General features: G+C 37.3%; 1 protein-coding gene across 3 annotated transcripts in view; it reads right to left on the bottom strand.

Moving 5' to 3' along the window:
* RASA2 (RAS p21 protein activator 2) overlaps positions 1-26,936 on the bottom strand; it is a 125,526-nt gene that overhangs the window by 39,235 nt on the left and 59,355 nt on the right. For all 3 annotated transcript variants that reach the window (XM_070466663.1, XM_070466662.1, XM_070466664.1), the window contains exons 6-9: positions 12,216-12,299; positions 10,522-10,594; positions 7,271-7,347; positions 5,315-5,416 (exon numbers count right to left, since the gene is read on the bottom strand). In XM_070466663.1, coding sequence (XP_070322764.1) covers positions 5,315-5,416; positions 7,271-7,347; positions 10,522-10,594; positions 12,216-12,299 — 336 coding nt within the window. The remainder of the gene's footprint in view (positions 1-5,314; positions 5,417-7,270; positions 7,348-10,521; positions 10,595-12,215; positions 12,300-26,936) is intronic.

The raw sequence follows: 26,936 nt of genomic DNA on the forward strand, positions 1-26,936 counted from the left end.
TCTCTCTGTGCTTGTTTCCTTATCTGTTACATAAGGGGTAAAAATAGTATCTAAATGACTAATCCTTATAAAAACCCTAAAGAGGTTATATAAGCGGAGCACTTAGAATAGTGCTTTGCACACAGTAAATGTGATTTATAAAACATTTATATACATATAACCGTTACCACTTAAAATAGATTAAATAACTAAAAATAAAGTTATTTACATAATTATGTAAATGTGATTAGTTGTTTTAAAATATTGTTACAAAAAGCTCAATTTCGACCATCTGAAGGATCCCTTGCAAATTAACCAATCTTGTATGAATTAAAGAGAAAAACCTCAAGATTTGTTACATCAAGGGTATCTGGTGTGTCTAAGGTCTAGGGATACAAAAAAACTCAAGTATATTTTTCTTCAGTTTTTAAATGAACTCTCAGTTTGAAAGAATAAGGGACAGGAATTAAAAAGAAGTTATTAACTGAAAAGGGCACTCAGTTGCTCACATTTTTTTTTTTCAATTTATATTTAGGCATAAAAGCAATTCTAATGATCTCAAGAGTCAGCCTCTTAAAAGAAAAAAAAAGTCAGCATTTGAAAGTTTTAACAAGGTCTGTATAATTAAAATTGAGGTATGCAGACAAAGACTACCATTATTTGTGAATAATGCTGCCTAAGCTGGAAAATAACTGTTCAGAGACAGCTTTTCCAATACTTGAATGTCACTTCTGGTTCCAGAAAGATAATCTTTTTACCAAAGACAGGTCCCAAAACTAGCAAATGAGAAAATCAATTCATCTTAAGTAAATATTAATCCAGTTTTAAATTTGTATAAAGTGCTTATGTTGAAAAAACCCTCCGCCATGTGCTTTATTTCTATTCAAATTTTACTTCCAAAATTAAAAAATTGTAACATGAAAAGATCTTTGCATCAATTTTCTTAATGTTTATTTTGGATCACCTAGGAGGAAATTATTGTATCAATATGTACAATCACACAAAGGTTTTGTACCTATTAAGTTCTCTGACACCAGGTTACTGGTAAAATAAGACAGAACTATATTAGCACTAAGGTTCTCTTCATTTATACCATTCCAAACCAATGGAATACTGGTACCAAAGGAAAAAAAAAGATGCAAAAATTCTGTATGTATTGATGCAGAATAATGGTGATGACAGCAGCAATAACTATAATGATGAGTGTGAGAGATACCCATGGTCACAGCACTTATTTTATGTGAAACCAATTCATCCTCTAATGTTGGGAGGCAAATATTAAGTGTACCACCCCCATTCCATAGCTAAAGAAAATAAAGGCATTCAGGTGGAACACCTTGTCTAGGATTACCCAGGTAGTTAATGACAGAGATGGGATTTAAACCACGGTAGTGTGGTTCTAGAGTCCATACTCTTAACCACTATAAAAAGTCAAACACTTAATGAAGTTATACTAAATTGCTAAGTGAAAAAAAGGTACAGAACATGATACAACATGTGTTCATTCATGTAAAGAAGAGGAAAGGTGGACATATCCATATTTGCCTATATTTACAGAAAATATTTCCAGGAACTCAAAACAGGGTTGCCTCAGAAGAGGTTAGCTGTGGGACAGGGGCAGGAGATAAGACCTTTATCTTCTAAACTGTGAACCATGTGAATGAGTTCTGTTATTTACACATGTTAAAGTTAAAACTAGCTAACAGCGACACTGACAGCTAATCCTAACACTTTAACAGAAGTTTCAGAATAAAGAATACACACCATCACTAAGGAACTGACTAGTTAACAAAGGAAATGGAAAATAACTGAATCATGTCATAATTTGAGAACAAAATTGGAACCACAAGAGATCAGTTTTCAGGGGACATCCCTGGTGGTCCAGTGGCTAAGACTCCATGTTCCCAATGCAGGGGGCCTGGGTTCCATACCTGGTCAGGGAACTAGAACCCACATGTCACAACCAAGATCCAGCACAGCCAAATAAATGAAAATAATTTAAAAAAATTTTTTAATCAGTTTTCAGGAAAAGACTCTAATAGTAAACGCTAAACAGAAATAATGTGGAAAGGGAAAGCAAACGAATACTTCTCAAACAACAGAATTATATTATTGGTAATTATTCTCTTTCCTACTACTAAGATAAGAAAAAATATGCTTGAAATCCCAAAGGTAAAGCTTTTCTTAAGTTTTCATTTAGTTACTAACAACCCCACAAGGGGACGCTGCAGTTCTACAACTGACAAAGGAGAATGTGTTTTAATTTGACTTAAAAGGAAATTGCATTCACATTTTTATATTTCCTCACGTACAGGGAAGTGTAAATGAATGAGCAGGATGTTTCTATTTCATGCTGTATAAATTTTAACACATACTTCTGGCAGGTTACCTTTAACATATTACTGGCAAAAAATAAATCTATAGGAATAAAATTAATTTGTTAGTGCTCATACATCCTGACTTGGTAGTTCGACAAACTGTTGCCAAATTTGGAGGGCCTGTTTGGAGAATCTTATTTAAAATACAGGCTATAATGGCACATTTCAAGTTCACTTGGAGGGGCCTTGGGAGGCACAACAATTTACATGTTATCTTGTACCAAGTAGCATGTACCAAGTAGACTTCCTCAGTGGCTCAATGGTTAAGTCTGCAATGCAGGAGCCACAGAATCCCTAGGTCAGGAGATCTCCTGGAGGAGGACATGGCAACCCATTCTAGTATTTTTGCCTGGAGAATCCCATGGACAGAGGAGCCTGGTGGGCTACAGTCCATAGGGTTACACAGAGTCGGACACGAATGAAGCAACTTGTCACACATGCACGCATGCTGTTATCACTTTAAAGACAATGAACTGAGTTCAGAAATTTTCATTTAAAAAATGTTTGCTGACCCAATCAAAAAATGGGCCAAAGAAATAAACAGACATTTCTCTAAGGAAGACATACAGATGGCTAAAAAACACATGAAAAGATGCTCAACATCACTCATTATCAGAGAAATGCAAATCAAAACCACAATGAGGTACCATTACACGCCAGTCAGGATGGCTGCTATCCAAAAGTCTACAAGCAATAAATGCTGGAGAGGGTATGGAGAAAAGGGAACCCTCTTACACTATTGGTGGGAATGCAAACTAGTACAGCCGCTATGGAAAACAGTGTGGAGATTTCTTTAAAAACTGGAAATAGAACTGCCATATGACCCAGCAATCCCACTTCTGGGCATACACATCAAGGAAACCAGATCTGAAAGAGACACGTGCACTCCAATGTTCATCGCAGCACTGTTTATAATAGCCAGGACATGGAAGGAACCTAGATGCCCATCAGCAGACAAATGGATAAGGAAGCTGTGGTACATATACACCGTGGAATATTACTCAGCCATTAAAAAGAATTCATTTGAATCGGTTCTAATGAGATGGATGAAACCGGAGCCCATTATACAGAGTGAAGTAAGCCAGAAAGATAAAGACCATTACAGTATACTAAGACATATAGATGGAATTTAGTAAGATGGTAACGATAACCCTATATGCAAAACAGAAAAAGAGACACAGATGTATAGAACAGACATTTGGACTCTGTGGGAGAAGGCGAGGGTGGGATGTTTCAAGAGAACAGTATCGAAACATGTATATTATCTAGGGTGAAACAGATCACCAGCCCAGGTTGGATGCATGAGATAAGTGCTTGGACCTGGCGCACTGGGAAGACCCAGAGGGATCGGGTGGAGAGGGAGGTGGGAGGGAGGATTGGGATGGGGAATACATGTATATCCATGGCTGATTTATGTCAATGTATGACAAAAACCACTACAATATTGTAAAGTAACTAGCCTCCAACTAATAAAAAAAAAATTTTTTTTAAGCTGAGAAAAAAATAAAATATGTTTGCTGACTTTATGTAAGGTGGAAGAAGTCTGGCAGGAGGGAATGACAAGCCTCAAATGTTAATCAAAAAAATGACCAAGTTTCTCCACCCCCCCGCCCACCCATGGACACATTTTGGAGAAGGAAATGGCAACCCACTCCAGTGTTCTTGCCTGGAGAATCCCAGGGATGGGGTTGCACAGAGTCAGACACGACTGAAGTGACTTAGCAGTAGTAGCAGCATGGACACATTTTGGAAGTTACAGCATATAAAACGCCATCATAAAGACTAATCTTAGATCCGCATTAGCAAAAGGTAAACAATAAAATAAAAATTTTGAGACTACACAGACCAAAGTGAAGAATGCCTGATGGCACTCAGGAGAGGCAGGATCCTGCAGACAAATGAGACTGCTGCCCACAGTAAGAAACATCGGAACACTTGGTTTCAAGTCCTCTTCCAGGCAACTGAAACTGAGCACTAAAAAGGGGCCTTACAAGGCAAATGAGAAAGGCATGTTGTTTTATACTCAGTTGAAACCCAAGTTTAGCATGAGGGCTACTGGGCAATCTACTGGAGAGGAGAGGACATACATGCTTTTATGTGCTGTAGACAGGAAAACAACCAATAGTTTCACACTGATTTTGCCAAGGAAACTAACATCAGTTTAATGTCTGAACATTAACGTGAATTTAATGTCATTATAAGAAGTCAAGAAAAAGTTTAATACTGTGGCCAATACTGAGCCACCAGAACCCCTGAAAAGTTCATTAACTGAATCAGCTCAACATCTAGATCCCAGACATTAAGATAATAACACCAGAGTCACTCACAGTACATTTCAATAGGGTTTGGGGAAGAAAAATTACTGGTGAGATTTCATAACAGCTGAATCTCTACAATAAACCCTTTGCTTTCAAACATTCACAATTCCCATGCCTGTTAATAAAGTTTCCGAACTACAGATGTTGATCTGTGATCAAACTTTCTCTCACAAGAGCAACTCTCACGTAATGTTCGAAAGGTTCTACATTTTTTCTTCAGAGTTAAGATTAAGTTTTTGAACAGGAAAATATTCCAGACAAGTCAGTTCTTTTATCTCAGTACCAGAGGGCAAGTCATAAAACAAGAAAAAAATTGTACTTGTATTTCTGCAACAATAAATTAATGGCCAAATCAGTGTTAATGACTTTGGGCTTATCCATTCAAACTTAAAATATGGGAGGTGGGAGGGGGGATCAGGATGGGGGACACATGTAAATCCATGGCTGATTCATGTCAATGTATGGCAAAAACCACTACAATACTGTAAAGTAATTAGCCTCCAACTAATAAAAATAAATGGAAAAAAAATAAATTAAAAAAAAATTTTAAATATGCTTAAAAGAACCATTTATTTGCATAGACAGTGCATGAAAGGGGTTGACCTACTGTGTAGTTCACTACAGTGTCTGTCTTCTTACCAGGCTTGATGAGAGGCATCATTTCTTAATACGTTCACAGGAACCTTAATCTCACCAAGGAAAACATCTTGGACCAGGTTTCCATTGTTCCACAAGTCGATCCTGAAAATTTTAAAATTGGCTTGATTTTTTGCAAACAATGTATAAGAGAACAAACATGACCAAACAGCTTCAAACTACTACATTTGTATTATAGCATTAATTTAAGGTTCTGAGTACTTTTGCCATAAGCATCTTTGCCACAGACATCTTTTCCTCAAGCATTTTTGCCACAAACATTTTCACCACATAACTAACTGGTTATAAGGCAATTCTGTTATAAAAAAGGTAAAATAAATAAAAGAGAGACATTAAAAAAGACACAAACATAGAAAATAAAATTAAAAAGACTTCATTGCAAAATACAAAATTTCAATACATTCAAAATGTATATAAATTCATGGCAATAATTCACGAATAACTGATTTTACTTCGTGGGCTGTACCTAAACACTTGTCTTCTAAGTCTTTCATTCACAGTATTTTACACATTATTTTTGGTTTTGCTTATTGATTTGTCTCATTTGGCATTACACTTTTCTGCTAAAATTTTTTCCTTCGTTAAGAGAGGTATCCATTTCCAAACACAAGGATGCATATTTGCTTCTGAGCTTTATACTGCGTTGGGAAAGCCATCCACACTGTTGTTCGTTCTTGGCACAGTGTCCCATGTCTACTGACGGATGTTTCAAAGTTCTATGGGAAATGTGGGTTCAACCCTGTGCCTCTGAGGCCCTCAGATTCTCCTCCAATGTGGTGTGTTTCAAAATAAGAAACCAACTCCCGGGGCAAATCAGTGTCACCTGTCTGATCAATAAAGCTATCAATTATATCGATAACCAGAAGAAACACTAATGCAGTTCAACCAGTTGAAACCAAACTGTCAACCAGTTATTTTATTTTTCACAGCAAAGTTGACTTATCACCAATTAGTTATGTGGTGAAAATGTTTGCGGCAAAGATGTTTATGGTAAAGGTGCTTACGGCAAAGATGCTTATGGTGAAAGTACCAGACAAGTCATTTCACATGCTTAAAAATAAGAGACAGATGTTAGCACTGTCATACACCTCACTAGCTAAACTAAGAAAGCAGAATACTGCCGTAGTTTTACTTAAAAGTACAGAACGTAACTATCTTAAATAATTTAAAAGAAAGTACTTAAGTTTCTTAGTTCCAAAATCTAGGTTTTATTTTAACCTGTAAAAATAAGAACTACAGAATTACATTTTTGAATTTGAGAAAAGAAACCAACACAAGACTACAGTTTCTTTCTCAAAACCAGTTAATATGTAAAGATAGGTGATTTTAAAAAATACATTACCTGATCATTCCAAACATGTGATTAATACACCCTTCAGATGAACACACTGTTAACACCACACCTATACATGCAATTTACAAAATTTTCACCTCCCAAACAGCATAGGTATTTAAGACCTAGGAAATAGCACAAACTTCAAACACATGCACCTGTTGGGTTATCTTACAAGACTTCTTACCTCACTGAAATTTCTGTTAGACAGCAGATATGTTAAGAAGAATAAAAAAATTATTTCTAAATTGGCTAGTATATAATTACTTTTTTATATATTCTTTGCATCCATTATGCTATGATTTAAATAGCAATTAAATTTGGGAAAAACTAAAAATATAAATAGGTAAAAATAAAATGGGTAAAAATTAGCTCATTTTTAAAATAAATACTCCTTGACTACTCCTGCAAAGAAATCAGACTTTGAGAAGATAATTTGGATTTAAACTAGAAGATAATTTAAATTTAAATGCACGTTCCTCTAAGTTTCACTGATGAACTTGCTACAGAGAATTCTGTTAAGCCTGAGTCACCTTTTTCAGTTAAATTTAGGATTTCTCTTTTGGCACAGAAAACAGCAATCCTGTAAAATCCAAGACACATACCTAATCTCCAGCTTTTCAATGTCCTCCTCTTCTACCTGGAACTGGGACTTTCTGGTGTAACTACTGGACCTCGTCACCTATAAACAAAAAATTTTAGTAAAAAAATTTTTATAATATCGTTTTCCTACACAAACTTTAAAAAACCATCCCTAAAGTGTTTGTGTTTATTATAAACAGAAGAAAATGCCTATGTAATATCTGACCCCGAATCTAAATACACAAACAGCTATGGAAGTAGCAGAGAGAGGTAAAGATAAGGTGGTAAATAAAACATCAGAATCAACTTTACCTCCATACCCTTCCTCATCGACTCAGTATGTAGGAACACTGGGTTCTCTGGCTCATACGTATATGTTGGTGACTCAGAGTAAAAGTGTTCTATTTCAGTGAAGCTGCATAAGCTAGGAACTGTTTGAAGACTTTCCCACATTTCTCAAGATAACAATGCCACCCTCACACTTCCTTCTCACATTTTTACTGAAAACATCAAGGCCATTGGCAGGAACTTCCTCAACTATTGTCCACCTGAACATGTTCATTCCCACAGAGGCCGGTTTACTGGATGACTTTTCTCATCCTTTTCTGAATCAAGAGGGTGAGATGATCCTCCTCTTTTCTGAGACAGCTCCACCCCCACATGGTATGCAGTAAACACACAGTCAGCATTCGATCTATTTTAATTGCAGCTTTCTTGACCAGACTGTTCACCTCATTCTAGTCTAAGAAAAATTCTCCCTTTAAATTATGGTCTTCCTATCTCTTTCCTTTCACAGACAAGTATCTCAAAACTGTTACCCATCCTTACAGCCTCCGCTTCCTCACCACCCACTCACTACAGTAACTCCTTATAATCTGGCTTCCTCATAGATCACCCTCCTAAAACCCCTCTCTTAATCATCGAGTCTGATGATGAAATTCTGAGTTTTCACCTTCCATGACCCCTTTATCTGAATGAGTGACCATACAAACATCCTCCATTTTCCCAGAGATATTCTTTTCTCTGAGTTTACCCAGCACGATCCTGGCTACCTTCTGCTCTCCTTGCTTCTACCTCTGCCACTACTTCTTCCTCAGAACATACAAACATGGGTTTTCTCCAGGGTTTTATATCTTATTTTGCTCTAAGCTACACAGGGCTGTACGGTGAACGAAGTGCTTTCATATTCATTATCTCCTGTGTTCATCAGAACAGTGCTCTGGGCAGGCAGGGCTAGATTTATTATCCTCATCTTGAAAATGAGGAAGCTAAAGTACAGAAATTAAGAAACATGTTCAAAGTCAAATATTTAACATGTGGCAGAACTTAGCTGGTTCACTTCTCTTCTTTCTTGCATACCTCTATGCCCTTGGCTTGCTTTTTTGACTCACTGTAAGCAATTCTTGATTCTTTATCTACAGTAATCACCCATCTTAGTCATGAACTTCTTATGGGAGGATTTTACATGTCAGAGCTCAAGCTCATTATGCCCCACACTGAACCACTTGTTTTCCTTCTTAACTTTTCCAGATTTGAAATCATGAGGACAACATCTGACTCCTCCTTTTATCTTTTCTTCTGTAACCAATTTGTTATCTTGCCATTTGTAGTTTCTCATCTTTCTTTTCCGCCCTGTTTCCATATTACTCTCTTGAGTCAGACCCTTCCCCCGCTTTTGCTTTTTCCTTTAAAAAAAAAAAAAAACACCTAGACTGCAAGTCTCTTGATCTCTGTTCTCTCTCGAAGCCATCTGGCCCACAGATCATGGTTAACTGTCCTCAAAATACTTCATTACTCTTGTTACCTCTGGGCTCAACAATATTCAATGTCCAATACTCCAACCTGCTCTCAAGGCCTTTCATTAGTTGGTCCTACTTTATCTTTCTAAGCTTAACTCCCTTTATTCCCTTTCAGTCAAATCACTACTTGCTACTCTTTGGACATAACTTTCTATGTCTTTGTTCAAAAGATTCCATTTTTAATACTCTTTTCCTCTGGCTTAACTCAGTGGCCGCAGAGCTCCCCAGCATCAACTACTGCATTTTACTGCTGCATGTCTGCATGCGTGTGCATGCTTTGGGTCTCTTACTGCAGCTAGAGGACAGAGACTGAACGTTTATCTTTATAATCAGCTCAACAAAAGGGCCCTTCGAATGAATGTTTTGAGGCTTGATATGCATGTTTGCATATACCAAACAGGTCAGGTCTTGACTTTCAAAGGACCATCTGGTTGTTGCTACAAGTTGCCCCTTCTTGGATTTTCTTCAGGCTAGATGTAATAGCCATTTTTAAATACGGAACAATTGAATTAAATAAGTCCTTGGCTGGGAAATGAAAAAATCTCACACTGGTACATTTTCTTTTGTTTTTCTTTCTTCCTTGCCTCCACCCCCACAATTCTTCCTACTTCAATTCTGGCATTTCTTCAACTGTGTTCCTTTATTAAAAGCACAGTAATCAGGCATGGCTAGATGTGCCCTCATTCTCTTTACTTCGAAATATCAAAAAAACCCATGTAAAAAAAAGGAAAAGCACAAAATGTAACTTAAAAAAAAAAACAAACACTTTCCTACATGCTATTTTCAACAATTGCAACATATTCTATGGGTAGAACACAATTTTTTAGAATAGAGCTTAATTATTTTTGTTTTTTTCCTGTAGTTTTCTAATATGAAAAAGGATTTATTTAACAATGCTCCATAGGAAGGAACTTCAAAACACTGTATTTTGGGCAAATTCAAGGCAATTGAAGTTCTCTATGAAAATAAGCACATGTCCTTAGAGTGATTCAGCTAAAAGGAGGTTAATAACAAGGCCTTAATCATGTTGTACTTTATAATCTCAAAGCATTTTCACATTTGAACCTCATAAAAACTCTATGACTTAGGTTGGGATGCTATTGTTCTCTCTTACAAAATTATCCTTTCACAGGAAATTTGAGTCTCTCATGTAGTGATCTGTCCAAACTCAACTGGGACTAGAACCCAGATCTAACAAGTGGATATCATACTTATTTCACTAATGGCTTTCAAGTAGTATTCTGCCAAAGAGTCCTGGAGGGCTGGATACGGTGGGGTTCTGAGAGAAGGGGGGTGTGATACCAAGACTGACTGATGACTGAGTGTGGCCCTAGACCTCCCCTGCCTCAGATTAATCAGAGCTCTGCCAGTGCAGAGGCTCTGCACTGGGCCTCCACTGTGTCACACCACTGACCCACAGCTTTCAGGAAAGAAATGCTTAGTTGTATTAATATTTAAATAAAACAAAAAGTTACCTCAAAATAAAAGATTTCATTAAACTGCGGATTGCTTGTTTTCTTCTTTACTTTTGTCTTCTTCTGGTCATTCCTGTTCCAATGTGGTAGAGTTTTACCTTGTAGAACTTAACAGTACACAATTATAAAACATGCTATTTCCAACCAGGGAGCCAGGCCTCTTTCTGTTTAACTGTTAGGATGATTCAGGGAAGGGAGTAGCTTTAAACATTACTTGGGGGAAAAAACTGACATGTCTCTAAAAACTCAAATCAAAGAATACACAAATTTTGTATATGTGATATATGCCAAGATTTTATTATTCCATGGCTATATTAGATTGACTGTCAGGTCTCCTTCAGGGGTTTTTAAGTAACACATTCTATTATATAAGCAACTCAAAATAAATGGTAGAAGGAAGACAATGAGATTCAAATACCTTATTCTATGTTGAAAAATACCCCAGGAACACATTTAACTAATTTTACTTCTTGGACTTTGGCTACAATGTGGCTTTTTTAAAAAAAACTTTTTACTTTGAAATAATTAGAGATGAAGAGGAGGTTGCAAAGAAATGTACACGGAAGTCCCATGGAGCCTTTCACCAGCTCCCCAACAGTAATATCCTCCACAACCACAGCACAGTATCAAAACCGATAGTGACTTTTTAAAACAAATTCATATGCTAAACAGTTTCTATCTATACATTACTAAGTATTTACACTAAAGAATCTGTTGGGTACTGATTATAAACAAGAACAAAAACCAAGAACAATTCCGGTGAACACTTGAAACACATAGAACTAAATCCCTTTGACAGCATGAATGTTATAAGAGTGAGTATCTGCTTTTAAATTTAAAATCATCTATACTAATAATAGGATACTACTGCTTGAGAACCCAGTAAGTACCAGGCATGGTGCTTTACATACCACAGGGACAAATACATTTTCAAAGTGACTAACTGGTTATTTTCTTAAAAATAAGATACATAGTGAGCTTGGGGGAGGGAAGAAGCAGTACATGTCTGTGTGTGTATATATATTATTCTGTGTGGCACTATTATGCTCTTTGTTTCTTGATTCTAAGCCTTCAAGTTGTAGACAAATTTCAACTAGTCAGGCTCTGAAAGAAACCATAATGAAATTACAAAATAGAAAATATTAAAAATTGCTATAGATTTTCCATAAATTATCGTAAGTAATTTAAATCAATGATACAGTGTGCTTCACCATGTTCTGGTACTTTAGCAGTTTATCTGCAGCTTGGAATTCTCTCTGAACAGCACAGATGGCAAAAGGAGAAAAGGTATTTTTAGTCCTGAGTTGCTTTCTAGATAAAAATATTGAAACTTCCTTGCTATTTTGAGCTAACATTTCTTAAAACAGAATTCTACCTGCAATAAAGTCTAAGACATTTGAAAATAGGAAGGCTGATGATGAAAGAAGGTCAAGTTCATGTTTTAAAGTACATTTTAAATACTATAAAACAGAGGTTGCTCCCCACAGCCTAAGAGTCTGGCAGATTTGAAATGGCACTTGTTTTCCTTCATAAAAGAAGAGTTGGCTATTTGCAAGTATATAATAGAACTGAAGATTACTTTCAAAAAGCATTCATTAGTCTATATCATAAACAGATATTTAATATGCTCTCTCAGAACCTTAATTTTGTAATTTTTAAACTTAAAAATCTAATACTAATTCAATAAACATTACCTGGAAGGGCCCACTAGAGAAACTGTTGCATAAGGGTCACAGCTTTGTCCATTTATGAGAGGCAACCCATGGCACGCCTTGACACTAAGGAAGAATAATGAAAAATTAACCTTATTATACTGAAGTTAAACAACATGAAACATTATCTTTAAATACAAGTTAATAAAGTCAAAGGATTAAAACTGTTTTCCACATGTCTGAAGTTGTATGCCTATATACCACCTATCCCAAACATATGTATGCACGCACTTATTTCTTTAGATTTTTTTTGTAGTGTAAGTGCTTTACAATGTTGTGTTCGTTTCTGCTGTACAACAGCACCAGTCGGCTGCATGTATACGTATGCTCCCTCCCCCGTGAACCTACCAGCCCCCAGCTCCCACCCCCTCGGTCATCACAGAGCACTGAGCTGAGCCCCCTGTGCTCACTGACTCGTGCTATACTTCCAGAATAGGACAGACTACGAACTAACACTGAGCACACAAAGCATATCCAGCAAGGTGTGTGCTGTGGTTTGCTAACACATTAAAACGCCTGTGGCTTCTAAAAAGGAAAAGAAAGGGGTGTGAACCTTAGAGAAACTACAAACCAAGTCAAATCTGTAGCATCATATCCTCTGCTAAAGCATGAATGAGAAACAAGGAAACAACTGTGGTTTCCACTTAAAATCTGATTCATAAATAAAGAGCAAGCCACATACAGTCCTGCAGCCTTTTATTCTAACTCTCAGTAACAGCTCCTGCCTCATTCTGCAGAAAATGTTTTAGACCATAAAAACTGAGATCTCATCTACCCCATGGATAATGGTCACTGGTATTTACAAAGAACACTGAATCTGACTTAATGACCTGCTCCTCAAATTTTCTCTTTACTGAGGTTCACAAATTCAGTTGACCATATAAGGGTGTACATTTCCCAGTGCCTACAAGAAACTCATGAGTGTTTGTGAAAAGCATTCTTGGTTGAAAGATGTGAGCTACTGAATGACATTCTAATTTCTCTCTACAACCCACAGATCATATATGTGGGTGAAGTGCAAATGGTATGCTGCCTAGTAAAGAAAGAAATGATAATATGACTCATTTCTATTAAATTGGGTATCAGAAATCAAATTTTAAAAATTTCTGAAACTAACTGAAGAAAAGTACAGGCCAAGGCAACAATTCTGGTTATTAATGTCAGGCTTGGGTATAGTCAAATTTTCCCACTGTACATATTGTTTGAAATGTACACTTCTTAGGCTAAATCTCAAAATGATACCTGACTTTTATATAATATTTGCAGTTTACTATTTATTTTCACAGAATGCACCTAATTCCCACAACTGCCTTTGAGAAAGGTATAATCATGTCATTTTAAAGAAGAAAGTAAGGCTAAAAAATGTATGTAAGAAAATAACAAAATAATGCTAAAGAGGTAATAAAACTTGTAAGAAGTGGGCTGAGACTCAACTTCTACTTTCTTAACTCCATTTCTAAACTTCAAAGTCCTCCTACATCCCCACTATGCCGGAATATACTGTATTTGGTTGGCCACAAAGTTCATTTGGGTTTTTCCATAACATACTACAGAAAAACCCGAACGAACCTTGGGGCAACCCTTACTTTCTTCATAATACCAAATTTATCTGATGTAAACATTAATTATGAGAAATCTTAATTTTAAAAAGTCATTATAATTTTATGAGGTATGAAAACAATGAGAAAATGCTTTTCAGTATAGATTTCTATAAGAATACTCACAAACCAAAAAAACACTCATAACCCAAAAGCAAGAGTCTATAAAAACCATCAGAAGTACTCTTATATAATTTTAAAATATAAGTATAAAAATTAGGTTTTCTGACAAACTAGTAGTATTAAATACAGGTTATTTTATTTGCTACATATATTATGAAATATTTTCCTAATTAATTACTCTTCTAATTGGTAAATCAAACAACTTCACATTGTAAACCATGAATGAGCTAAAAATGAAAGTTAAAATAACCTTACTACACCAAATTATCTTGTATTTTATTTATATATGACATATAAAGCATTAGATAATGACACATCTTCTAGAAATTACAAAGGAAAATAAGTTTAGTCCAAACTTATTTATAATACAGAATGATTTGATTCTTTGCCTAGGATTTTTTTTTTAAGCTAAAAGACAAACATTAACTTCTGCATATATTAAGAAGAGGTGGCAAGAATACACAGAAGAACTATACAAAAAAGATCTTCACAACCCAGATAATTATGATGGTGTGACCACCAACCTAGAGCCAGACATTGTGGAATGTGAAGTCAAGTGGGCCTTAGGAAGCATCACTACGAACAAAGCTAGTGGAGGTGATGCAAGTCAGCTGAGCTGTTTCAAATCCTAAAAGATGATGCTGTGAAAGTGCTGCACTCAATATGCCAGCAAATTTGGAAAACTCAGCAGTGGCCACAGGACTGGAAAAGGTCAGTTTTCATTCCAGTCCCAAAGAAAGGCAATGCCAGAGAATGCTCAAACGACCACACAATAGCACTCATCTCACATACTAGTAAAGTAATGCTCAAAATTCTCCAAGGAAGGCTTCAACAGTACATGAATCATGAACTTTTAGATGTTCAAGCTGGTTTTAGAAAAGGCAGAGGAACCAGAGATCAAATTGCCCACATCCCCTGGATCATTGAAAAAGCAAGAGAGTTCCAGAAAAACATCCTACTTCTGCTCTGCTTTGCTGACTATGCCAAAGCCTTTGACTGTGTGAACTACAACAAACGGGAAAATTCTTCAAATGATGGGAATAATAGACGACCTGGCCTGCCTCTTGAGAAATCTGTGTGCAGGTCAGGAAGCAACAGTTAGAACTGGACATGGAACTGGTTCCAAATCGGGAAAGGAGTATATCAAGGCTGTATACTGTCACTCTGCTTACTTAACTTATATGCAGAGTACCTCATACGAAATGATGGGCTGGATGAAGCACATGCTGAAATCAAGAATGCTGGGAGAAATATCAATAAGCTCAGACGTGCAGATGACACCACCTTTATGGCAGAAAGTGAAAAAAAACTAAAGATCCTCTTAATGAAAGTGAAAGAAGAGAGTGAAAAAGCTGGCTTAAAACTCAACATTCAGCAAACTAACAGCATGGCATCCAGTCCCATCACTTCATGGCAAATGATGGGGAAACAGTGAGAGACTTTATTTTAGGGGGTCCAAAATCACTGCAGATGGTGATCGCAGCCATGAAATTAAAAGACGCTTACTCCTTGGAAGAAAAGCTATGACCAACTTAGACAGCGTATTAAAAACCAGAGACATTACTTTGCCAACAAAGATCTGTCTAGTCAAAGCTATGGTTTTTCCAGTAGTTATGTATGAATGTGAGAGCTGGACTATAAAGAAAGCTGAGCGCAGAAGAATTGATGCTTTTGAACTGTGGTGTTGGAGAAGACTCTTGAGAGTCCCTTGGACTGCAAGGAGATCCAACCAGTCCATCCTAAAGGAAATCAGTGTGGAGATTCCTTTAAAAACTGGAAACAGAACTGCCATATGACCCAGCAATCCCACTCCTGGGCATACAGGATCAGATCCGAAGAAACCAGATCTGAAAGAGACACATGTACCCCAATGTTTATCGCAGCACTGTTTAGAGTAGCCAGGACATGGAAGCAACCTAGATGCCCATCAGCAGACGAATGGATAAGGAAGATGTGGTACATATGCACTATGGAATATTACACAGCCATTAAAAAGAATTCATTTGAATCAGTTCTAATGAGATGGATGAAACTGGAGCCCATTATACAGAGTGAAGTAAGCCAGAAAGATAAAGACCAATACAGTATACTAACGCATATATATGGAATTTAAAAAGATGATAATGATAACCCTATATTCAAAACAGAAAAAGAGACACAGATGTACAGAACAGACTTTTGGACTCTGTGGGAGAAGGCGAGGGTGGGATGTTCAGAGAGAACAGCACTGAAACAAGTATACTATCAAGGGTGAAACAGATCGCCAGCCCAGGTTGGATGCATGAGACAAGTGCTCAGGGTTGGTGCACTGGGAAGACCCAGAGGGATGGGATGGAGAGGGAGGCGGGAGGGGGATTGGGATGGGGAACACATGTAGATCCATGGCTGATTCATGTCAATGTATGGCAAAAACCACTACAATAAAATTTAAAAACAGGAAATCAGTCCTGAATATCCACTGGAAGGACTGATGCTAAAGCTGAAACTCCATTACTTTGGCCACCTGATGCGAAGAACTAACTCATTGGAAAAGACCCTGATACTGGGAAAGATTGAAGGCAGGAGGAGAAGGGGATGACAGAGGATGAGATGGTTGGATGGCATCACCAACTCAATGGGCATGAGTTTGAGTAGGCGCCAGGAGTTGGTGATGGACAAGGAGGCCTAGCGTGCTGCAGTCCATGGTGTCACAGAGAGTCAGACAAGAGTATACAACAGTATGTAGTAGTACAGGGAGTTAACAGGGAATAGATTTATCCTCCCACTTTAATAACTTTAACAAAAAAAAGGGTAATTACCAGCAGTTCAGGACAGTAATCTTGAGGGGGTAATAAGCAAAGTGAGCCCTCTAACCGTCACGGCTTACTGCCAGATGGTCTCCTTGAGAAGAAAGAGAGGGGCTGTCAGCTGTGGAAGGCCAAGGTGACTAGAGTTCCCAGGACCGAGTACTGGAGGAAGCAGAGCTGCACAGAGTGAAGAAATCACCAGAGAGCTACAAAGTTACCCACAGCACCTGCCCAGCCCCAGAGTCTCCAGCTGAGCGCTGATAAGCACATACGTGTGAGGAAACTGTATGTGCTGATAAGCACATACACCGAGGTGGGGGGGCGGAGTTAGAAAAGAACAGAGGGTACAATTCCTGACGCCTACAAATGACTATCAAGAGATCAGATGGGCATGGTAAAAAGCTGGTAATTTATGGGTGCTGGCCTCAGTAGGGGGAAAATACTAGCTACAGGCTAAAGGCCACTCTGGTTCCAGCTAACAAAGCTTAAATGCAAACCATAAATGATCAAACTGTTTCTAAATAATTTAAGTCTTCAAGTATATTCATAAGAATACAAAAGTATCCAGCAATTTCATAATGTCTAGCATCCAATAGTAAATAACTAGAAATACAAAAGAAATCAAGAAAATACAACCCATGATGGAAGAAAGCCAAATCAATAGTAACAGACCCGGAAATAACACAGATGACAGAATTAGTAGATGAGGACATGGAAAAATTTATTATAACTATATTTCAAATGTTTGGTAGAAACACAGAAGACATTAAAATCTGAAAGTCTACAAGTTCTGATATGAAAAATACTGAGTGGGATTAATAGAAGGTTAGATATGGCAGGAGAAAAGATCAGTAAAAGTGAAGGTAGAGTAACAAGACGCATTATACAGATATGTAAATGGTCTAAACATGTCAACTAAAAAGCAGAAATTTTCAGATGGGACAAAAAAGTATACTCTGTCTTTAAGAAATTCTTTTAAATATAAGCTAAAAATAAAAGTAAAAGACAGAAAAATATATACCATGCTAATGCTAACTAAAGGAAAGCTGAGTCAATGAGTAATGACAACCCAAATATCCATTAGCAAGGGTCTAGCCGAATAAAAAATGGTAAATCTATACAATGGAATTCTACGTAGTTGTCAAGAGAATGGAGTAAATATCTCTTCTCTAATTACATTGATTACGGAGAGATCTTCAGGATATATTCTTAAGTGAAGAAAGAAGTTACAGAACTCTATACTTTGTATAAGAATAGAATGGAAAACAGTATATTTTTATTTATATCAATATATGTGCATATATTTATTTGCTTGTATTTGTAAAAATACTGAAAAGACTAAAATTTGGGACTTGTTCAGATATATCTGACACAGTTTTGAGTTGCAACCATGGAAAACCTTTACATTTCAAAAGTGAAAATAAACGTGAGAAATAACCCTTAAAAAGTAAAAACCAACCTGAGAAACCACTAAAAAAAGGAGAGAACTAGAATTAGTTCAAGACTAGAGTACAGTATTTGATTCTAATCCTTAGTGATATATAGTCTTAGAACAAATAGAAGTTAAGACCTCTAAAACTTCATTCAGTAACCTAATCATCAGTGGTAATACTGGTATTATTATTTTGAATGAACTGTCTCTTATAAGATAATGTAAATAAATAATCATATTGTTAAGTATGTAATGTTAGGGATTAAGATTTTCAATGTATGAGGAAAGAAATACATGGAGAAGGAAATGGCAACCCACTCTAGTTCTCTTGCCTGGAAAATCCCATGGACAGAGGAGCCTGGTAGGCTGCAGTCCATGGGGTTGCTAAGAGTAGGACACGGCTGAGCCACTTCACTTTCACTTTCCACTTTCATGCATTGGAGAAGGAAATGGCAACCCACTCCAGCGTTCTTGCCTGGAGAATCCCAGGGACAGGGGAGCCTGGTGGGCTGCCGTCTATGGGGTCGCACAGAGTCAGACACGACTGAAGCAACTTAGCAGCAGCAGCAGCAGCAGCAGCAGCAGTTCAATTTAAATTACAAATAAGAAAAAAGTAAGAAAGCAAGTGACCCAACCAGCCAGGGAGCCAGAGTGGGCATATTAATATCAAAGTAGATTTCACAATGAAGAATATTACCAATATTAGAATAAAGAGGGATATTCCATAATAATGAGTTCAATTTATCAAGCAGACATAAAAATACAATATAAAACAAACAAAACAAAAACACTCCAGGCCCAGACAGCTTCACTGGTAATTCTTACACTAATCATGTAAAAAATCAATTACATGAGTTCTATAAAAACTTGGAAAATCGAAGAGGAGAGACTATTCCCCAATTCATCCAAAGTGACCACTAACATCCTGATTACAAAACCAAAGACATTATAAGAAAATGAAACTGGAGCCCATTATACAGAGTGAAGTAAGCCAGAAAGATAAAGACCAATACAGTATACTAACACATATATATGGAATTTAGAAAGATGGTAACAATAACCCTATATGCAAAACAGAAAAAGAGACACAGATGTACAGAACAGACTTTTGGACTCTGTGGGAGAAGGCGAGGGTGGGATGTTTCGAGAGAACAGCATCGAAACATGTATATTATCTAGGGTGAAACAGATCACCAGCCCAGGTTGGATGCATGAGACAAGTGCTCGGACCTGGTGCACTGGGAAGACCCAGAGGGATCGTGTGGAGAGGGAAGTGGGAGGGGGGATCGGGATGGGGAATACATGTAAATCCATGGCTGATTTCACTACAATGTTGTAAAGTAATTAGCCTCCAACTAATAAAAATAAATGGAAAAAAAATTTAAAAATAAAATTAAAAAAAAAGAAAAAAAAAAGAGAAAACTACAGACTAATACCTTTCATGTAGAGAAGCAAAAATCCTTAACAAAATTTCAGCAAATCAAAGCCAGCAATATGTAACAATATTAACATGACCAAGTGGATGCGATTTAACATTCAAAAATCAGTCAATAAAATTCACCATTTTAACAGATGATAACAAAAAATAAGTGTTAAGATCATCTGAATACCCATCTCTGATAAAAATTCTCAGCAAACTAGGAACAAAGGGGGAACTTTCTCAACCTGACGACGGATAGCTAACATTGTACTTGGTGGTAAAAAATTGAAAAATTATCCCCTAAGATAAGTAATAAGACAACAATGTTTGTTCTCACAACTTCTATTCAGCACTGTACTGGAGTTTCTGGTGAGTTTAATAAAGGAAGAAACAGACTGAAAAGGAAGAAGTAAAGCCGTCTATTCACAGATGACATAACTGTCTATGAACAACACTGAATGGAATCTATTTTTAAAAAGCTAGTAGAACTAAGAAGTGAATGTAAAAAGGTTGCAGGATATAAAACAATTTTTAAAATTTCCATATACTAACAACAACCATATATTCAATTTGTCTCTCCTGAGGTTCTTTACCTCAGTCCATTTCTCTAAAATAAAAATTACTGCCTGGACCTCAAGTCACTTTGCACCTATCTAATTTTTCTATTTTCTCTCCCAATTTCTTGACCTCCTATTCACTTCTCCCCCTACTGAAATCCAGTTTTTTTCTGTTTTTCATTCCATGGAAACTCTCCTCATTAAGGTCCCCTGAGTGTCAAATGCTATCCATATTTTTCAGGGGTTTTCTCACTGGATTTCTTCGTGGCATGCAATATTCCTGATCACTCTCTCCTTGAAACTCTCTTCTCTCTTGGTTTCCTTCACCGTGACTTCCTTTGTAACACCTATCTGTATTCTTCAGGTTTTTCACACGTTTTTCTAATTCTAACTGCTGGAAAAAAATGAAAGTGTTAATTGCTCAGTCGTGTCTGCCTCTCTGTGACCCCATGAACTGCAGCCTGTCAGGCTTCTCTGTCTATGAGATTTCCCAGGCACAAATACTGCAGTGAGTTGCCATTCCTTTCTCAAGATGATGGAGATCATCTCGACCCAGGGATTGAACCCAGGTCTCCTGCACTGGCATTGGCAAGTGGATTCTTTACCATCTGAACCACCAGGGAAGCCCTCTACTGCTGGATTTGCTAGCAACTGCTCTCTTTATGCTACATAACCTCCCTTAAGCCTACTACAATCTATCATATCTATTCTTATAGCCACAACTACTATCAACCATACACTTGTATATGAGATCTCACCACAGAGTTAAAGATTTCTGTATCTGAATGTCTGATGGAAATCCCTACGAAGATGTTCAAGAGTGGTTAAAACTCAACTCACTACCATTGATTAAATCAGCTCCTCCTCCAGTATTTTCTCTTTGTTGTATATACCACCACCACCCCATAACACAGCTAGTAATCTAGTAGCCACATTGGAATAATTCTTCCTTCATCCTCACTTTCTATATCTAATCAATCAATAAGTTTCAGTGATTCTACTCTCTAAATATTACTTCATCTGGCCTCTTTTCCCGTATCTGCAACTATTGTTCTGGCACAGAATTCACTCTTAGAGCTCACAAAGTAAATCCAATAACCCTTTATTGTTATTGTTCAGTCGCTAAGTTATGCTCAACTCTTTGTGACTTGATGGCCTACAGCATGCCAGGCTCCTCTGTCCTCCAGTATCTCCTGGAGTTTGCTCAAATTCCTATCTTCTGAGTTGGTGATGCTGTCTAACCATCTCATCCTCTACTGCTCCCTTCTCCTTTTGTCTTCAATCTTTTCCAGCATGAGGGTCTTTGCCAATGAGTCGGCTCTTCGCATCAGGTGACTAAAGTATTGCAGTATCAGCTTCATGTATTAAGGATTGATTTCTCTTAGGACTGACTGGTTGGTTTGATCTCTTTGCAGTCAAAGGGATTCTCAAGAGTCTTCTCCAGCATCAGCGTAATATACTTCAAGTTCACCTCCTAGTTTCTATACGTACTGCTGTCACAAATCTGATCTTTCTAAAACGCAAATCTGGTGCTCACTTCGGCAGCACCAGATACAAATCTGTCCATTCTCTACTGTCTAAAACCTTCCAATAGTTCCATAAGCTCCTAAGTTTTATAAGTTCATATGGTATGTAAGAGCCCCTAAGAACTAGCTCCAGTCTATTTCACCAATTTCTGATCAAACTCTGACTCAATGTTCATATATCAGGCAACATCAAACTGCTTGTAATTATACACACACAAACACACAAAATACCATGCCACTTCCTGACTTCATATTTTTGTTTGTATTATTCTTTTCCTTTTAGAAATAAACACTTTTTCTAGACAAGCTACTTTCTCTTCATCCATTAAGAAGACAAATGTTGCACTGGGACAACCCAGAGGGATGGGATAGGGAGGGAGGTGGGAGGGAGGTTCAGGATGGGGAACACATGTAAATACATGGCTGATTCATGTCAATGTATGGCAAAAACCACTACAATATTGTAAAGTAATTAGCCTCCAACTAATAAAAATAAATGGAAAAAAAAAGACAAATGTTAACCTTTCTTCATTTATTTGTTTTAAAATTTATTTAGTGCCTAATTAAGTGCCAGATGCTGGGGCCATGAAGTGAGTAAGACAAACACAGCCTCTGCCTTCATGGAGCTGAGTCTACCTGAAGAAAGAGACGACAAGCAATAAATAAAAATAATAATAACTACAAATAGTGGCAAGTGCTATAGAAGACAAAGAATAGGGTACCCTATTTTAGGATAAGTGACATTTAAGTTGAAATTTAAAAAACAAGAATGAACCAACTAGAAGAAGAATGGGCATAAGGACATTCCCAGCAAAAGGAAAGGCAGATGTAGATCTCTGAGCTAGAAGAATAATTTCACACTCAAAGAACTGAGCGAAGGCCAACAAGCATATTTACAGGAAGTATGCAACAAAACAAAATCAAAGAGGCAGGAGAGGTCGCTGGATCCATGGGCCATGATAAGGAGCCTGAATTTCATTCTAAAAAAATGCACTGCAAACTCAGTATTTGAGCAGGGGACTGCCATGATCTAGTTTATGTTCCAAAAGACTGCTATGGGCTGCTTACAAACAGAATGGATTGCTGACTGGAAAGAAGAGTTAAAAGATTATTGAAATAGTCAAGGTAAGAAATGATTGGTGGTTTGAAATAAGGAGATGTCAGTAGATGTTTATTAAAAATCAGAAAATTCAAGAAATTTTATAGAGCCAATAAGAACAATCCTATCTGTGGTGGGGTAGAGGAGAAAAGATTTTAAGTGACTCCAGATTTCTGGCTTGATCAGTCGGGTGGATGGTGGTACTTCGCAACGCTGTGAGACATCAAAGTAGACTAGCCAAAAAGGCAGGTGGACAATGAGTCTGGAGCTAGAAAAAAGATCTGGGTTGGATGCACAAGCTGTAGACAATTTTTAAAATATTTTATTTTGAATTAATTTTTTACTTTCAAACAGATGTTAAATATTTACAGTTCCTGTATACCCATCACCCAATGTTAACATTTTGTGTAATCAGAGCAGAATTATAAAAACAGAAAACAGTCACTGATATGATGTTAGTTAATAATAAAGTTAACTAGTCTACAGACCTTACTTAAATTTCACCAATGTCCTTCTTCCTGGTGCATGATGCAACACGGGATCTCAAACTGCATTTAGTTGTCATGTCTACTTAGTCTCCTCTATCCAAAATGGTTCTTTGCTCCATGATCTTGCCAGTACTGGCCAGTTATTTTGTAAAATATTCCTTAAATTGAATTTGTCTGATGTTTGCTTATGATTAGACTAAGGTTATGCATCTTGGTATCCTTCTTAATGCAACTTACAAGGAGGTACTGAATGTCTCATTATTGGTGACATTAGTTTTGATCACTCAGTTAAGATGGGGATTCCCAGGTGGTGCAGTAGGAAAGAATCTGTCTGCCAAGCAGGAGACCTAAGAGATGCAGGTTTGATCCCTGGGTTGGGAAGATACCCTGGAGGAGGAAAAGGCAACCAGCTCCAATATTCTTGTCTGGACAATTCCATGGACAGAGGAGCCTGGGGTTGCAAAGTGTCAGAAACAAGTGAGTACCACCACCAGTTAAGATGGTACGGACCTATCAGACATCTTACAGGGTTGTTCTTTGAGACTATGCATATATGCTGTTTGTCATTACACTTATGCCCACTTATTTAGCATCTATAGATAATCTGTCCCTGCACTAATATTGTAGTACTTGATAACAGTGATTTATTTCTATCATTTGTCCTATATTCACAAATAAAGTAAAGCAGTCCTTTTTCTACCATGTACTTAATTGCTACATCAGCATTGGCTCACTGATATTTACTTTACAGACTTTAATCTATTATTATCATTATTCATTTTGATGCTCAAATTGTCCCAGACTTGGTTATTTGGTGCTCTTTCTAATTGACTTCAACATCCTTTCTACATGCCTTCATTATTTTTTGAGCAATTCCTTACTTTCTGACTCCAAAGATGCTCTAGGCTCATCCTTTATATTTTTCTCTGTTTCAGTGACTCTCAAACAAGTCACTACTTAAAAAAAAAAAAAATCCACCTTCTTTTTACTGGGGCATGTCTAATAGGCAGCCAGTAGCCACATGTGGCTATTTAAATTTTAATTAATTACAATTAGACAAAACTTAAAATTTAGTTCTTCAGTTGCACTAGTCGTATTTCAAGTTTTCAATAAGTCACACAGCTACTGGCCACCAAAATGAATAATTAAGACAAAAGACATTTTCATAATTACAGAAATCTAGTGTACAATCCTGACTGGAGAATGTTATTTAGAAATCAAGTATATAGGAAGTAAGCATATTCATTCCCACTGGGATGACACTGCCTACAGTGAATAGAGCTAGTATGCATGCATGCATGCACACGCATGCATGCACACATACACACACATCCCCCCCCCTATTTCTATTAGATAATCTTACTTTGAGAAGTCTGCCTTCAAAGGAGAGCAGATAAACAGGGATGGTAGTGGGAGAGGGGACTGGAGACAAGGCCTGGGAACTCATGTCTTTTAGAATGGGAGATCCTAGAACATGTTTATATGCTACTGAGAATAACCTAAAAGAGCAGGTAACACTGATGAAACAGAAGAAGGGATAAATGAAGGAGCAAAGTCCTTTAGTAGGATAAAGACAGAGAAACCAGAGCTCAAATGGAAAAATTCACTCACAACAAGAGAAGGGGCACCGCATCTACTAAGCGTTAAAGACAAAGAGATGGAGGCCAATCCAGGTTTCCAGATTTGGATTCGGGAAGCTGTGATCAATTTACAGTTTGTAGAGATGGAGAATCTCACAGATATAATAAGAAGCACAGTAAAACTCCACATTAATTGTTAAGTACCCATGTGAGGTTTGTGATCATGAATTTAAAGTAAAATTAGTCTGTGTGATTTTTCTCTAGCAATATTCAAGTGCACACTGAATACAAAGGAAGAGGTTGAGTTCATTCATATTAAAGGGATGAAGAGAAGGGCAGGGGAGTTTAAGGAACCTGTAAGAAAATAGCTATAGTGACAGATCATGGAAAAAGGCCTAGAAGAAAGTAAAATAGGAGAAGGTAAGAATGTGGTAAAGATCAGTGGATGGAAGTTTTATTGAAGTTCAAGAAATGCTACAATGGGGAGCTTTCCAGGCCTGGAGAGTAACGGCAACTACTGGAATATGAACCTTTCCACACACCTCTCCCCAGAACTGTTAAGTTCAGCAAGGAGCACAAAGAACACAGAAAGCCATGGCTTGAACATTACTGAAAAAAAGAAACTATTACAAACTTCATAACACCTCTAAAGCTGAGAAATCAGCAATAAACTCCACAAAGCTACTACTGGAGTTCCATTGTTCTATGGACGTTGAGTATGGACAGTGAAGGCTTAGGTGAAAAAGACAAGGAAGAATGCAGATCAGTATATGTCCACATACAGACCTGTTTGTGAATACTTAACAGCAGTTTTCTCTATAACAGCCTCAAATGGGAAACAATTCAAATATCCATTAACTGGTGAATGTGTAAACAAATTCCATACAAAGGAATACTATTCTTAAATAAAAAGAAAGGAACTGGCTTCCAATTCTAGGACAAGATGGAGTAGATGCTACCTCCCTCTTTAGAGAAAAGCCAATTTTCTCTAGCCAGCTTAGCAAGATAGAAGCCATTTTTAGACAATAACCATCTATTCCAATTAAACACCATGAAAAACACTGGCTCTACCCTCACACCCCCATCAACAAAGGCCTAAAGTTGAGGTGAGAACCTAGACTTCAACCTCTGATGGGTTGTAATGAGCCCTTCTTCCCGTGGAGTCAGTAGAGACCACGTGAGGAGCCTGTATTTCCATCGCCACCAAGTCTAACGATGAGACATTCCTCCCCCCTTCATGTCAGGGTGGCGTCGGAGAAGGCTGTGTGGGAAGGTTAGACTTTCACCACTTTGTAGGTGTAATTAACTCCTCCCAACCAGGGTATCACTGGAGGCCACATGGAACAGTAATAAGGTACTCCTCCCTGTCCCAGTCAGAGTGGTAACAGGAAGAAACAAAGGGGAGCTTGAACCAGCTCTCTCATTCAGCAGTTACAAGGACCTCTTCTCCTTCTTCCTCCAGGGGTATCAACAGCAGTTGACTCAGAAACCTGGGCTTCTATTTCTACATGATAGTAATGAATAGGAACTCCTCTTCCCCCACGAGCAGAGAGTCAGAGTCTGGCTAAAACAGAAGATTTAAATAAGATTCAGAGTCTCATTAACATAATTCCCAAAATGTACAGGATAGAACTGAAAACCATACAATCTCCAGCTTAAACGAGAAAAGACAACCAGTAGGATGACAACACTGAGAAAACATGTATGTTGAACTTATCTGATAGAAAATGTGAAAGCAGGCATCATAAAAATGACTCAATGAGCAATTATGAACACATTTGAAATAAATGAAAACAGCAAAAAAAAAAAAAAAAAAGTAAGTCTTACCAAAGAAATAAAGAAGAACCAAGTGGACATTTTAGGACTTAAAAATACCATAACCAAAATAAAAATAACTCCACAAATGAGTCCAAGAGTAGAACAGACAGAACAAAGAATCAGTGAGCTTAAAGAAAAAACAATGGAAATAATCTAATATGAACAACAGAGGGAAAATAGACCAGAAAAAAAAGGGAGGGGGCAGTGGGCAGAGCCTCAGGTATGTATGGGATAATAACACATCTAACATTCAAGCCACTGGAGTCTCAAAAGGAC

The sequence above is a fragment of the Odocoileus virginianus genome, chromosome 4 (assembly GCF_023699985.2).
Source record: "Odocoileus virginianus isolate 20LAN1187 ecotype Illinois chromosome 4, Ovbor_1.2, whole genome shotgun sequence".
NCBI classification, from domain to species: domain Eukaryota; kingdom Metazoa; phylum Chordata; class Mammalia; order Artiodactyla; family Cervidae; genus Odocoileus; species Odocoileus virginianus.